The sequence below is a fragment of the Microtus oregoni genome, unplaced genomic scaffold (genome assembly GCF_018167655.1).
Source record: "Microtus oregoni isolate MIOR12 unplaced genomic scaffold, Mior012 000007F_ref0000211, whole genome shotgun sequence".
NCBI lineage: Eukaryota > Metazoa > Chordata > Mammalia > Rodentia > Cricetidae > Microtus > Microtus oregoni.
Window position 1 is genome coordinate 53,711,446 of NW_024543066.1, and position 14,985 is coordinate 53,726,430.

At 52.7% G+C, this 14,985-nt stretch overlaps 1 protein-coding gene across 1 annotated transcript; it reads right to left on the minus strand.

The window, feature by feature from the left end:
* Positions 1-9,186: 9,186 nt before the first annotated feature.
* Efna4 (ephrin A4) lies at positions 9,187-14,164 on the minus strand. Its single transcript, XM_041656180.1, has 4 exons — positions 13,978-14,164; positions 10,582-10,877; positions 10,261-10,329; positions 9,187-9,876 (listed from the first exon to the last, which is right to left on the minus strand). Exons 1-4 carry the CDS (start codon positions 14,088-14,090, stop codon positions 9,740-9,742), a joined length of 615 nt encoding a protein of 204 aa, XP_041512114.1. The 5' UTR covers positions 14,091-14,164; the 3' UTR covers positions 9,187-9,739.
* Between the last annotated feature and the right edge of the window lie 821 nt (positions 14,165-14,985).

Consider the following 14,985-nt stretch of genomic DNA (forward strand, 5'->3'; position numbering starts at 1 on the left):
TGTGTACCCAGAAGCAGGAAACACGGACACTTGACACACAGACCGATATACACACACAAGGTGCTAGGATAACTAGAGAAGAGACTGGTAGAAAAACATAGGCTTACAGTCACAGAGACATCGAAGTACACACACACACACACACACACACACACACACACACGTCTCCCTAGTAAACGGACCTACCCCTTTCAAAAGGTCCAGAATCCAGACCTAGCAGACCCTCACCCCTATCTCTTCTCTTTCCTAGAAGCCCATACCAAAAGGCAAAGCAGAACCAGGCCTGGCTGGGTTCTCGGAACCCACAGCAGCTGTACCCAGGGGGCAGACATGATGCTATTATGTTGTGCTTCGAGAGGCAGGACAGATATCTGCACCCTCCACCTGTTTGCCTTTGGCAGTACAAGGCCTTGACCACAAACGAGCCTGCCTTGGGCTCCGTGCCTCCCTACTGCTAGGCAAGAGTGGGTGCTGTCCTCTCTGGGAACCTCTCCACTCCCAGGAGGTGTCTTCTCTCTTCTTGGGAGCCAGAAAATAAACGAGGCCCCTTGGGATGGGAGTGAGGGACTCTGCAAACATCTCTCTTCATTCCCAAAGAGGTTTGCTTCACCCCAGTAATGCTAACCTGCACACTCATGGGACCACAGGCTCCAGCCCCTGCCCTTCATGCTATGCCTCTGATCCACAGAAGCAAGTGTCTCTGTAGAGCAGAGTATCCAGAGAGTCTGTCCATATGCACAGTGAGTGTAGGCTCACTGGTCCAGGACTTTGGATGTACTTACTGGTATAGCATGTGTATGAGACCCTAGGTTCAATCCCCATTGTGGTAAGAAAGTAAATGAGTAAGACCTGGCTTTTATTTTAAGGTTTGGGTGGCTTGGGCCCCCTACTCTAGAGCCCAGCTGTTTCTCTCTAGAATGTACTACTCCACCTTCTCCCTCCGATAACCATAGAGCTTCATAGTGGGGGAGGTGGCTCAGAGGTCAAGAGCATTTGTCACTCTTCCAGAGGACCCACCTTTGATTCCCAGCACCCACCCACATCAGATGACTCACAGATGCCTGGAAGTCCAGTTCCAGTGGATCTGATACCCTCTGTGGCCTGAAAAGGTGCTGGCATGTGCAGATACCCACAGCCACACCCATATAATAATAATAATTTTAAAAAACGGGAAAAAGGGGAGCCTTTGTACTGGGGGCCCTCTTTGTTTAAGCCTGGGTCTAAGATCATCTTTCTCTCTCTGACCAAAATCTGACTTTCAAGGTGAGACCTATATGGGGCCTGTGTCCATGGGTGGGCTCCTCTGCTACCCAGGCTTCTGTTCATGGGGCTGCTGGCTGCTTTGAGTCTCTGTGTAGATCACAAAGCAGCCCTCCATGCAGACTCTGTCTCTAGAGTGTCTTTGTGGGAAGCGGGCTTACGTGCCTCTCCATCTTAGTGGGGAGTGTGTGTGAGCTGATGCAGCCTCTTCTTGTCCTGTGTTGAACCAAGCACAAACTTCATAAGTGTAGGTGGCAGTTCTGTCTACAGAATATACAGTATATGCACCTCCAGCTATAGCACCGTTCAAAAACCTCAAGGGAACTGAGAGTCTCTTTGTTTGTCTGAGACAGGTCTCTCTATGTATCTGTCCTGGGACTCGGTAGGTAGACCTGGCCAGCCTCAAACGCCTGCCTCTTCCTCCAGTGCTGGGATAAAGGCATGCGCTACTAAACCTGACTGGGACTGGGATTCTTGAAGGACTAGGTTTCTGGACAGGAGATCTTAGCTGCTGTCTGCGCCTGGAACCTGTAGCATCTGTGTCAGGAGAAGTCTCCCAATGTGGGGAGCAGGACTTTGTTTATACCTGTGACTCCAGTCATTCTTGACTGACCCGTGGTAGGAATATGTTATTTAGCATTGCCATGCAGCATGCGTGTGCGCGCACATCCACAGCGCTGCGTGCAGCATGCGTGTGCGCGCACATCCACAGCGCTGCCGTGCAGCATGCGTGTGCGCATGTCTACAGCGCTGCCATGCAGCATGCGTGTGCGCACGTCTACAGCGCTGTCGTGCAGCATGCGTGTGTGCACACATCTACAGCACTGCTGAATGTAGCATGGAGCAGAAGCAGAAAGGTTCACAAAGTAATATTTACTCTGCTACAGGGGACATGTCCTCAGTTTCCCTCTGTTTCATTCTTTAAAAGTGTGTTTGGGGTTGAAGAGATGGCTCAGCGATTAAGAATACTTTTTAACCCTTGCAAAAGGACCTGAATTCAATTCCTATCATCTATATGGCAGCTTGCAACCACCTTTAATTCCAGTTCCATGGGATCCTACCCCCTCTTCTGGCTTTTCAGGCACCAGGTACACACATGGTGCATAGACACACATGTAGGCAAAATACCCATACACATAAAATGATGAAATAAAAAGGTTTTGTTTGTTCATTTGTTTGTATCAGACTGGGTCTCACTATGTAGCCCTGGCTGTCCCAGAACTCCTATGAAGACAACACCGGCCCTGAACTCACCAACTTCTACTTCCTGGAGTGTTGGAATTAAATGCATGTGTTAACATGCCTAGTCTTGAAATTTTTAATTAAGTCAGGTATAGTGGTGCCTCTAACCCCAGCACTTGGGAGGTAGAGGCAAGGAGAAGCAAAAGTTCAAGATCATCTCCAGCTACAAGATTTGTTTGAGGCCAACCTCAAAGTAATAATAATAAGGATAAAGCTGGGCTGGAGAGATGGCTCAGTGGTTAAGAGCATTGCCTGCTCTTCCAAAAGTCCTGAGTTCAATTCCCAGCAACCACATGGTGGCTCACAACCATCTGTAATGAGGTCTGGTGCCCTCTTCTGGCCTGCAGGCATACACACAGACAGAATATTGTATACATAATAAATAAATAAAAATTAAAAATAAAGAAGGATAAAGCTGCCTGAGACTAATCAGTCCCTTGGTTTTATCTCCCACAGCAGATCATAGACTTAAGTGTGAAACGCTGAAACATCAGACGTGATCTGGCTGCCATGATCTCCCTAGTAGCATTGAGCCCATTCTTTGTTCCCTGAGGTCCAAGGAATCAGAAAGCTGAGCAGGTCTGGGGCACAGGGAGCACTCAGCTATGTAGCCCACGGCAGCTCCCAGGACATAGGGGAGCAACCACAGAGCTGAGTTTAGTCCAATAAATCATGGAGGCTAGGCCCTGGGGGAGGGGAAGGCTGGGAGGGGAGGGGGCTGGATAAATAATTCATTAAACAAATAAACAAGAAGCCTGTGAGAGGGGAGCTTGGGCATGGTGTGAGCAGCCGCCGCCAGCTCCTGCCATGAAATATTCACAGGCTCTGCACCTTTCCCAGGGTCATGAGTGTTCGGCTGTGTAAGTACCAGAGACACCTGGGGACGTGGGGTGGGGCCAGGTGTGTGCACTCACCTTCTCACTTCGGAGAGTGTGTCCATGTGGCCCTGCGGTTCGCTGCACTACCGGAGGTGACATGAAGCCACACGTATTCCTGACACATGGGCTAAAAAATGAATGGCAGCAGGAAACACAGTACCCCGATTCTGTCTAGGATACAGAAGCTTAGGGTGCAAGGCGTGGTTGGTGGAATCTAAGTACAATAATGTCAATTCCTACCCATGCCTGATTCCTCTGCTGGACTGAGGAAGCCAGGGGGGCTGTGGTAGGTCACGTCTCTGGGGTATTCCATTAGAAGTATGGTCCTTGAAGAAGAAACGTTGAGAAAGAGGACGTGTGTACAGGGTCAGCCTGAGCCTGCTACTCAGTGACTTGCCGGTCACTTAGCTTCTCCTGGTCTGCTTTTCTCGCCTCCCTCCTTGAGAAGGTGCTTGTTGTTAAGATCAGAATCCACACTCTCTAGGAAGCACTTAGCACCGTGCTCCGGCCCAGGGGTTGCTTGATTAATGGAGGCTTCATCTGAGTCCTTATTAAGAGCACGCCTCCTGCTCTGCCCACCCAGGTCAGCCCAGAAGCCCTTCCCATCCACCTGGCAACCATTAGAGAGAGAAGGGTAACCTAGGGCTCGGAGAGCAGGAGAAGATTAAGTAGGTTGAAGGAAGAGAAAGTTATGGGGCTTTTTGTTTTGCTTTCTGTTTATTTTTTTGTTTTGTTTGTAAAGAAGTCTTAGCCTGGCATGGTGGCGCACAGCTTTGATCCCAGCATTCAGGAGGAGGCAGAAGCAGGCAGATCTCTGTGAGCTCAAGGGTAGTCGAGGCTACAAAGGGGCTAAATAAAGAAATAAATCAGAAATGCCCTGTCCTCGAACTGTGGGAGAAGGAGCGCTTGACCTTCTCAGATCCCATGGTGTGGAGAGGTCTTTGAGCTGGGTACCACTACCCAGACATCTTCACAGTCGGAGCTCGGGCCCTCACTCTCGGCCCAACAGTCAAGGGCATCCTGGCAATGCAGTCTATGCCTGGGCAAAGACCAGAGTGGGTGGGGAGAGCCTGGGCTGCAGAGAACCTTGTTGAGTCAGGGTGGAGTACCTGGCAACCTCTCTGCAAGCCTTAGCATTCCCCAGCCTCTCCTGTCCCTGGAGATCAGTTCCCCAGGGAGAGAGCCAGCAGCAGACAGGTCTGAGCTGGCCTGCTCTTTTACACAGAAGGACTGGTGGGGGAGGGGACTTGAACTCCTGGTGGGGAGCGGTGGTTGTAACACCCAGTGCCTTGGGAAAGTCGGAGACAGAGTGGCCCACCAGGCCTCGGTGTACCCTGAAACCTGGAGCCCAGTCCTTTGCCTCTGTTGGTCAGGCTGCTGCTGCTTCAGGAGCTAGGTTTCTGGCTCTGGTGCCAAGACAACGTCTGCCCACTTCTTCCCGTGGAGCCAACATGAGTTCCCCACTTCTCTCCCCTGGGCTGTGCAGGTTCAGGCCAATCTGCACAAGAGCATCTTCGCAGCATTGGTCTGTAATAAAACCACAATACAAGTTCAGAAGCAGAGATCAAGAGATCCAGATCTCTTATACACACGCACGCACATGCACACACACACACACACATACACATGCACGTACACACGCACATGCACACACACACACACACACACACGTACATTCACGTAGATGAAAACATGCTGCGAAGGCATGTACCAACAGTCCTTGAAGAACATCTCCATGTGGACTTTTGCTGTGTGAAAGCACATAAGCATCTCCCTGCCATAAATTTTGTTCTTCTCAACCAAAGCTTTTCTCAGAGACCATTCTCCTCTGTGTTCCCAATCATTTGTAAGTTTTTTTAAAAAGATTTATTTATTTAATGTGTATACAGTATTCTGCCTACATGCATGCTTGCAGGCCAGAAGAGGGCACCAGACCTCATTACAGATGGTTGTGAGCCACCATGTGGCTGCTGGGAATTGAACTCAGGACGTTTAGAGGAGCAGGCCGGTTCCCAGTCATTTGTATGGAGTTCTGTATTAATGCTGCACTTGGCATCATACTTATTTAATGGCTGGTCTGTCTCTGAAGATTTCTTTTCTCTGTCTTTATTCCTCTCTTTTGTTTTTTTGAGACAGGATTTGTCTCTGTAACCCCAGCTGTTCTAGAACTCACTCTGTAGACCAGGCTAGCCTCGAACTCAGCCTGGCATGTCTCTGAAGAGAAAGTTTCTTGTCTCATGCAAATAAGTGTACTCAGCACCCAAATGCCATCTGGTATTTAGTTCACAGAGGTGTTTAATAAATAATTGTAAATCCATGAGAGAAAAAAATGCATTTGGACAGTGCCGCTATTCCCAGAGTCCCTGGAGAGTCCACAGGAATCCTAGAGTCACAGAATCCCTTGAGAGACACCCTGTCCAAGGCCCCTCCTTCCTGTGTCCAAGTGCCCTGGTCTCTGTCTCTTCGGAGGCCGTCCTTTCCACCCTTTTATCAGTGTGAGACCATGATTTTCAGTCCCACACGCCCGACAGCTGGTAGTCAGGTAAGGGTTAAATGACAGTTCATTAGCGCTTAATTGCTGGGGGGGGGACGGCCCTGACACCAGACAGGTGGGCACGCCTGCTCCTTGCTGGAACCCAACATCCTGGTTCCAGCATCTCACCAGGCCGTGTGGGTGATTTGGCCCTGGAGACCTTCACCCCAGCCGGGGCACCTCCCCCTACTGCTAGCTTTGCCAGTTTAGTCTCCAGGCAGTAGCGACCGGCACTCCCCATCTGTCGCCAACACCGAGGAGAGGCACATGCCTTATTCTTTCTCCTTTCCCTAGTCTTTGCCACTTCCCACCCCCAGGCGACTTTGGAGAGTGGGAGGAGGGGTGGGGACCGTGGAATCGGACAGTGGAGGACTACGGAGTCACCAAGGGATAGATTGCGGATACAGACAAGTGACAGAGATAGGGAGGTGGAGATGTCTGCCCAATTTGACCTTAAATGAGCAGAATGCAAATGAGATGCAGACGATATGCAGATGAACAGATCTCAGAATTGACATTCCCCATGGCAGTAGCTCTGCACCCAAGGCACCATGGCTGTTGCAAATAACCCCTACCTAAACTTTCTGGGTTAAGTGACACTGACCTTTGCTTTGAGTGAAAAGAATAACTTTAAGTAAGACAAGAGCTTGCTTGGGTGAAGGCTACAGAACCTGGGACGTTGAACTCCTCTGCAGCTTCTTCAGCCCAGTTCCCAAAACCTTCTTAAAGCGGCTACAGGAGATGGATCCCAGCAATTGGAGCAGTGACCACTCTTAAGGTTACGCTTGGACGCACCGTCGGTTGCTATGGGGACCTTCGTTTCCAGGCCTGAACCAATGCAGATCGCCACTGATGACCTCATGCCCCAAGTTCAGGGATCCTATTGGCTATTCGGAAGCCAGAGTGCTCACTTTTCAACTGCGTCACTGCGGGGGATCCCCCGACGACCCCAGCTAAAAGAATGGCGGGGAGCTCACAGAGTGCTGACTGGATGAGAGGAGGAAGTGAATACGGAAAAGAAGAAGCCATTTCGGGATTTGAAGGGCAATTTGTTACGTGGTAAGTGTGGAGCAGAATCCAGGCAAAGGACTCTCAAGCCTGGGAGACAGAGAAAGATTAAGTTTTCGCATCTGTACCGCTGAGACTAGGGCTGGTTTAGTAAGTTGAGGGCCCCACTCTCAGCCGTCCAGCGCCGCTGAATTTAGGGGAGACCGGTGACGCCCCAAACTTTCAGGCCTGCATAACTTCTTGGAACTGTGCCCCTGCACACGCTGCGAAGACTTCTCGTGGGTATGGCCAGGCACGAGAGGGCCGCCAAAGCCTTCAGCCTATATTGGTGCTAAGAGCAGGTTCCATGAGACCTTTCTACCAGGAAGTACCTGGGCGGGCAACTGCCAAACGTGCAGGGCCCACGCTGTGAGGAAGGGAACAGAAAAGAAGGGGCAGGGGAGTTATGGTTTGGCCTGAAGGCCTACAGCCTGAGGGTGCTCCTGTGTCCTCCCCAGCATCCGCCCTTGCACCTGCAAATGCACAAGTCTGTGTCAAGTGCAGCCTGAAACTGAGACCATGTGTCTCAACTTGAGAAAAACCAACGAGGTCTCAGTCCCTTTTGCACAAGGGATTGGCGCTGCCAGCCAGAGCTCCTACTGTGTGTAATCTCGGGGGAGCTGGGTAAGAACCCGTATTTCTGAATTCAGGGCAGGGGCCACTTAACAATCTCCCCGGGCTTGCCCTGCTTATAATTTCTCTGACGAGGGACGGAGGTAACTGTATCTTTGGTTTCCATGGCAACACATAGACGCCCTCCAGGAAGATGGCAGCGATGAACTCCAACGCTGGACCAAAAGACTCAGCCCACAGCTCCTCCCACAGTTCTCAGTCCGCCTTTTCTTCGACACATAAACATCTTTTTAATTGCTGAAGATCAAAGTTTAGGGTCAGGAGCCTAACCCAAACACCGATAAAGCAACATTTTCTGAAACTGGCCTCGAATGAGGAGATTATTAACTCAAAATCGCTCTGCCTGCCGCCACTCTCCTTAACCCTGGGCCTTAGCCAGAGCCAAAGAATTACCGCGAACTGTGAGGACCAGAGTCGTGTGATACATAGGTCCCATTCCCTTAAAAAAAAACCAGTCTGACTTAGGTGTGCAAGGAGACGTGGGGTGGGGGGAGGCTTCACCAACTCCAGCATCTTGGTGCCTGACCCTCATACCCCCGCCCCATAATCTTCACACGCAGCCTCTCGTTGCCGCAGCCGGGGTCGGGCTAATCAGCACAACATCCACCTATCGATCGCTGGCTCCATGCCAGGCAGGCCGGCACATAGCCAGGGGAGCCTGCCGGGCACCCGGGAGGGCAGAGCGCGAGTACATGGGAAGGGGTGCTCCCTCCCCTACTCCCACCTAGGGCACAGTTCAGAAAGAGGGCCCTAGCGGAGTTAGGGGGTGTCCGTCTTATCTGAGAGGATGAGACAGTATCACTAAGGACGAAGGAGCCCTCTCTCCTGAGAGCCCCACCTCCTTCTCCTAATAAAAGCTCAGAACAAAGAGGCCGCTGGGGAAGAAGGCTTTGATCTGACCCCACCTTCCCAGTTCTAGGCCAGGCACCGCCCAGAGTGCCCTTGGGGAGGGGGAGGGCGGCAAGTCTCGCTTTGACGCCGGCATTCTGAAACCCAGGTGCTTTTCTGTTTCCCCTGGGTTTTACCCCAGCACCCGGAGTAGGCCTTGCCAGAGTGGATGTCAGCAGCATCTGCCACCTAGCACGGGAAGATGGCTGAGGAGGTGCGAGAGGGTGCCAAGCTCCACAGCTCCTGCTGGCACCTATCCCAAACTGCCCAGAAGGGTGCCCACTGATGTCTGGCATGGATGGCCTGGACACAGCTGGCATGGGGGTCAGGCCAAGTCGAGCTAAGAGCTGAGGCCCCAGGGAGTTCAGGTGTCAGGGAAGAAGTCAGAAGGGAGAGTAAGACAAAGATGGGTGGTTTTTAACGTAAGTTTATTTGTGTGTGTGTGTGTGTGTGTGTGTGTGTGTGTGTGTATTCTCATGTGGCATGTCCAAAGGACAACTTTCAAAAGTCTCTTCTCTTTCCACCATGTGGGTGGGTTCCAGGGACTGAACTCAGGTGGTCAAGGCTTTACAGCAAGCAAAAACTTTAACCTGCTGAATCTTCTCACTGGCCTCCATTTTTTTTTTTTTTTGAGACAGGGTCTCCCATACCCAGACTGACTTCCTGCTTACCACCCCCACCCCACTCCCACCCCCCAGTGCTGGGATTACAGGTGTGAGCCACCATGCCCCATGAGAATGGGTGATTTATTGAAGGTTTGGTCCAAACACTTATAAAAAATACAAACCAGCATGAAATTCAACCTCATGGCAAGTCCGTCTTCACAGAAGACAAATAAATGGCCCCTGGGAGGGCAACAGTTGCCCCTGGGAAGACACCTAGAGGGGACAGATGGCATGGCTTCTCCCTCGCTCTTGGCCCAGGAACCCACCTGTTCACAGGTCTTTGGCTTCGGTCCCCAGTGGCTCAAGGATTTGATCTCACCAAATCCCAGTCTTCTGGGGGAAGAGACAAGACCATCAAAGCAGCGATGCTCCAGGGGGCCCTGGACAGTCTGCAGCTCCCTTGTAGTTCCTCTTCAGCCTGTGGTGAGGGGCAGTCACCTACAAGGGTCACCTCAGATCCTCTGACTTTGCACATCAAAGCTTCATCGTGTCTGCCTGGCACGGCATCACCGGTATGGTGGCAAAAACCCCTTCAGCAGAGGATCTTGGGAAGGGCTCTGGTTCCTTGGGGTGACAGGGAAGATACACTTGGCTCACAGAACTCGCAGGAGACGAAGTATTGGGAGCAGCAGCAGCAGCAAGAGAGACAGGGGGCTGGGGGCATGCTCTCCGCGCCACCCAGATGTGCCACTTTCTCCAGGGCTCCCAACAGGATGGGCTGACTCGGATCCTGTGAGGGTGAAGAGGTAGAACCTGCTGCGTCTTCCTGCTTCCTCAGCAGCCTCCTCCCTGGTCTTCTCAGTCTGTTTTCAGGCTCTAGGGTCTCCCAAAACAGCCACTGCCTTCCCACGACCGCTCTCATCCTTCCCAAACCCCACTTCCAAACCTTCCTAGTCAATAGTCCTCAAGTCCAAGTAAGACTTGGAAGGCCCTGCCCCTTGGGAACCCCATTCTCTATGCCCAGTTTTAAAGAAGGTGTGGTGGAAGCTGCCGCAGGGGTGACTATGGGAACAGAGGCTGGAGCTTGACGCTTAGCCTGGACCCCTGAGGTCTGATGTTCCTATCCCCCCCTTTTTCTTGACCCCCAAAGGGCCCCAGACCCTGGCCCACTTACCGCTCCCCTTGCAGCACACAGACACCTGCAGTCTCAAGCACCGGCCAGAACTCTCCGGGGTTGGCACCGCTGATGGGAAATTGGGAGGAAGAAGTCAGCACAGAAAACCATCCCCTGGAATCAGACTATTTCAGGCCTTCTTGGCTTATCTTCCCCAAGTACCAGCTCCTCCATGACTCTCGGCAACTCCCTAGTCTTCCACAGTCTCTTCTCAGCACAACCCAGCCCCTAAGCCTTAGGAGCCACAGCCCCCTTCCTCCTCTCCTTTCCCTCCCCCAGGCATGCCATGCGGAGCTGAGCCGAGCCGAGCTGCTCACTCACAGATGTAGTAGTATGTCTCTCCAGGCAAGAACTCGAAGCCCAGGGAGAAGGGTGTGAAACGCTGGATCTTTTCTGAGAATCGAACGGGGCCGAAAGGGGCAAAAGGCAGCGAGCACTTCCAGCGCTGGAAGGCGCTTGCCCCCTCTGCCTTGCAGGCCTCGTAGCCTGACCAGTCCACCATGTATAAAGTAAAGGTTTCGGGGCCCTCCGGGGGCCCTGGGCTTTCATAATGCGGGCAGAAGATGTCTAGGTAATCGTTGAGGCCCAGCTCCACCACAGCATCTCCGCGAAGCAGCCTGTGGGCACAAGGGAGTGTGGGCTGATGGGAGTGTGCGGCCCAGTCGGACCGTGGGGTCTGAGTTGGCCTCTCTCACCAACTAGTCATGGAATAGCTCAGAAAGGGTGCGTTTCCAAGGCCCGCATGCTAAGTGACTACTTCTGACTATGACCAGCCTTTTACCTTTTCCTGTTAGTAAGTTGCCCAGGCTGGCCTTGCACTCACTATAGTTTAGGCAGGCCTTGAACCTATGAGCCTCCTTCCCTAGTCTTCTGAGTAGCTGAGATTATAGGCCTGTGTCAACTCCTAGACTGAATACCTCCCTGAGAGACAGTGTATAGGTAATAATGTGACAATCAAGTCAGTTTTAGAGAGGTTAAGGGGCTATAGTGCCCAGCCCATAAGGCTTCTTTATTAGCGAGGAGGCCGTCATGCTACCCCATCAGCCATCCTACTCCATCATCCATCCTACCCCATCATCCATCATCCTACCCCATCATTCATCCTACCCCATCATCCATCCCCTACCCCATCATCCATTATCCTACCCCATCATCCATCCTACCCCATCATCCATCCTACCCCATCATCCATCATCCTACCCCTACCCCATCATCCTACCCCATCATCCATCATCCTACCCCATCATCCATCCTACCCCATCATCCATCCTACCCCATCATCCATCTCCTACCCCATCATCCATCCTACCCCATCATCCATCATCCTACCCCACCATCCTACCCCATCATCCATCCTACCCCATCATCCATCTCCTACCCCATCATCCATCCTACCCCATCATCCATCATCCTACCCCATAATCCATCCTACCCCATCATCCATCCTACCCCATCATCCTACCCCATCATCCATCCTACCCCATCATCCATCATCCTACCCCATCATCCTACCCCATCATCCATCCTACCCCATCATCCATCTCCTACCCCATCATCCATCTCCTACCCCATCATCCTATCCCATCATCCATCCTACCCCATCATCCATCTCCTACCCCATCATCCATCCTACCCCATCATCCATCTTCTACCCCATCATCCATCATCCTACCCCATCTCCTACCCCATCATCCATCCTACCCCATCATCCTACCCCATCATCCATCCTACCCCATCATCCATCTCCTACCCCATCATCCATCATCCTACCCCATCATCCATCATCCTACCCCATCATCCATCATCCTACCCCATCTCCTACCCCATCATCCATCCTACCCCATCATCCATCTCCTACCCCATCATCCATCCTACCCCATCATCCTACCCATCATTCAGGGCACCTTCCCTGTAGCCCGCTGCCCCACATGGGGCCTGGCTTACCATCTGTGCGTGATAAACGCTAAGAGGACGAATGCTGGCAGGCACTGAGGCCGAGGCAGTGGAGCAGATACACGCCCACAGAAGAGTTAGAGAAGTGAACTTGGAGCTCTTAGGGAGAAACAGGCATGGTAAAAAGAGAATGAATGAGCGGGCTCTCCTTTTCTCTTTAGGGAGAATCTTGTGTAGCCAAGCTGGCCTGACTCAATGCTCCTCCTGCCCCATCTCAGTCTTTCTGTAATTTATACTATTTAGTTATTCTATGTGTATGGTACATGTGCGTGAGCACAGGTGCTGGAGGGGGCCAGAGGTGGTGATGGCTGCTCTGGAGTTGGAGCTCCCAAGGCTGCGACATCCCCCTCCCCCCTCCACATCACCCTTCAGAAAACTAGGATTACAGGCATGTGCCACCACACACAGTCCAACTTCCTTTTGACCAGACAAGGCTAGGTATAAAAGGACCCCATACACACACAACCGAATTGCTCACAGGAGAGAAGGGCTGGGACAGGCCACCCCCAAGCACCGAATACTGAATGAGTCCTGCCTCCAACACCATGTGCACAGTAAAGCATGTCTAGAAAAGGCATCCAGACCTTCTGCACTGAGTAGCCAGGGACCCCTGCTGTAGGAACGCTTGATTAGATGGATTCCTGGCTTAGCTCAGACCACTAGAAGGCAAGCTAAGAGAAGCTAGCGTCTTTGTGTTTCATTACACTGGGTGTGGAAAGGTTCCCCTACAAAGCCAGTGCCCAATAAATACTTGTGGATTTGGTGAATGAACTAGAAACTCAAGAGCTGGGGATGGCGCTGGTCTGGAGCTGAGACAGAAGCAGCCGGCGAGTCCAGGACAACAGCGCTTATCACCCAGTCCTGGTATCAGAATGACTATCTTGGCCTGCCCTGGGGGTCTGGAGCCTCCCAGGGGGCAGTGTCTCCGCCTCTCACACTGGCAATGCCCAGCAGACCAGCACTAGTCTTGAAACAGTGTGTGCTTATCAAACATTAGTGAATAGATGAACAGAGCCACAGATTGTCTGAAGCAGAAAATCGGAAAACAGATGGGGAAGGCAGAGAGGCAGAGAGAAACGGGAGGCAGGATACAAACAGCAAAAAATCCTGAGGTTCAAAGGCAGCCAGCTCAGCAGAGAGGAAGAAACACGCATCTAAATCTGTACAGCTGCACTTCTTTTCACAAGCCTGACCTCAGTCAGTCCGCTCGCTTCCCAGGGCACTAGGTATTATTAGCCCATTTTGTAGATGACATAACTGAGGTTAGCAAGGTCAAATGACTGGCCCACAGGTGAATCAGCTGGAAGGGCAGGGCCAGGATTGGGCAGAAATAAAATCAAGATGGAAGCAGAGATATCAAACAAAATCAGGAGCCGAGGGGACCTGAAAACTAGAGAAGAACTCACGTTCTTTCACTAGGGAGAAGACCCCTCCCGGGTTCTCAGCGGTCCGCCCCAGCTGCTGCCGGCCGGAGGTTGGGGCTCACTAGAAAAGGGGGGCGGGGCCCGAAATACGGGCCCAGGTCCCCCAGCTCCCGGTTTCCGACCACCCTCAGAACTAGGGTCCTCCGCCCGTCCCCCAATACGTTCGGGCGGGGGGACCCCGGGCACGCCTCGCCCCTCCCCCGCCGGCTCAAACAAAGGAGCCCCGGCGCGCGGCTGGGCAGGGCTCAGACAGCGCCTTGCAAAAGGCGAGCGGCGGGCGCGCGCACAGCTTGGGAGCGCGCGGGCCCAGCTAGGCGCTCGCCTCGTTCAGTCGGGCTACCTGGGGTTAGAGGAGTTCCAGTAGACAGGGTGGCGGAGGCTGGAGCACCCCCGCAGGCGCGAGCCGAGCAGCGCGGCCCAGAGGACAGTCCGCAGCAGGGGCAGCAGCCGCATCGCCCCTGGGGTCCAGTCTGATCTGGCCCGGCTGGTCCCGGCCCGCTTCTCTGTCCCGGCGAGACTAGGTACAAAAGTCGGGGGGGGGGGGGGGGGGGTACGGAAAGGAGGTGGGGTGTGGAGACTCTTAGACCACATCCCTGGATAACTTTCCACCAATGAAAACTCGTCTCCGCCTCTCCACCCAGTGCCAACTCGTGTTAACCCTTTGTGCGTTCTTGTGCGCTCCAGGTTAGCCAAAGCTTCCTTTTGTATCTCACTGCGCTGAGAGAGGGTGGCAGAGGGGACCTATTCCACTAAGCAGTTTTTGTTTTGAGGTTTTTGGTTAGGTTTGTATGTATGTGTACGTGCTCGTACGAGTTGTCATGGGGCGGAGGTCTCACTTCTATCCCTCTCCACCTTATTTTTTGCGACAGGGTCTCTCGCTGAATCCCGGAGCTCACTGATTGGCTAGGCTTGCAGCTTGGGGCTGGGTTGGGGAGGGGGAGGAATCCTCCTGTTTCCTTGCTCCACCCCACCCCTCCCACACGCGGCTGGGAACGGAAGCAAACCACTTCACCTGGGGCTTTTTACCTGCGGGCTGGGGATCCGAACTCAAGGAAGCACTTGTCCAAGGCTGTGGCCTCTTTCCAGTCCCATATTGTGCTTTGTTTTATTTGAAACAGGGTCTTAACCCTAAAGCCTGGCTAACCTTTAACTTATATTGTAACCGGGGAACCGGGGCTGGCCTCAAACTGGCCATCCTCCTGCCCCATCCTCCCCAGTGCCGGAATTACAACCATGCACTCACGCACCTACCGCCTAAGAGGGGTGGGTTTTGTCTTGTGTTTGCATTAGTTCAAGGTAGAAAGCTTGGAGGCCAGAGCTGGAATGCATATGCAGTGACACCCACAGT

Coding starts and splice junctions, on each gene's coding strand:
- Efna4 (XM_041656180.1), bottom strand. CDS start 14,090: ATGCGGCTGCTGCCCCTGCTGCGGACTGTCCTCTGGGCCGCGCTGCTC. Junction 10,330..10,581: donor AGAGACATACTACTACATCT/GTGAGTGAGCAG, acceptor ATTTCCCATCAG/CGGTGCCAACCCCGGAGAGT. Junction 9,877..10,260: donor TGTGTGCTGCAAGGGGAGCG/GTAAGTGGGCCA, acceptor TCACCCTCACAG/GATCCGAGTCAGCCCATCCT.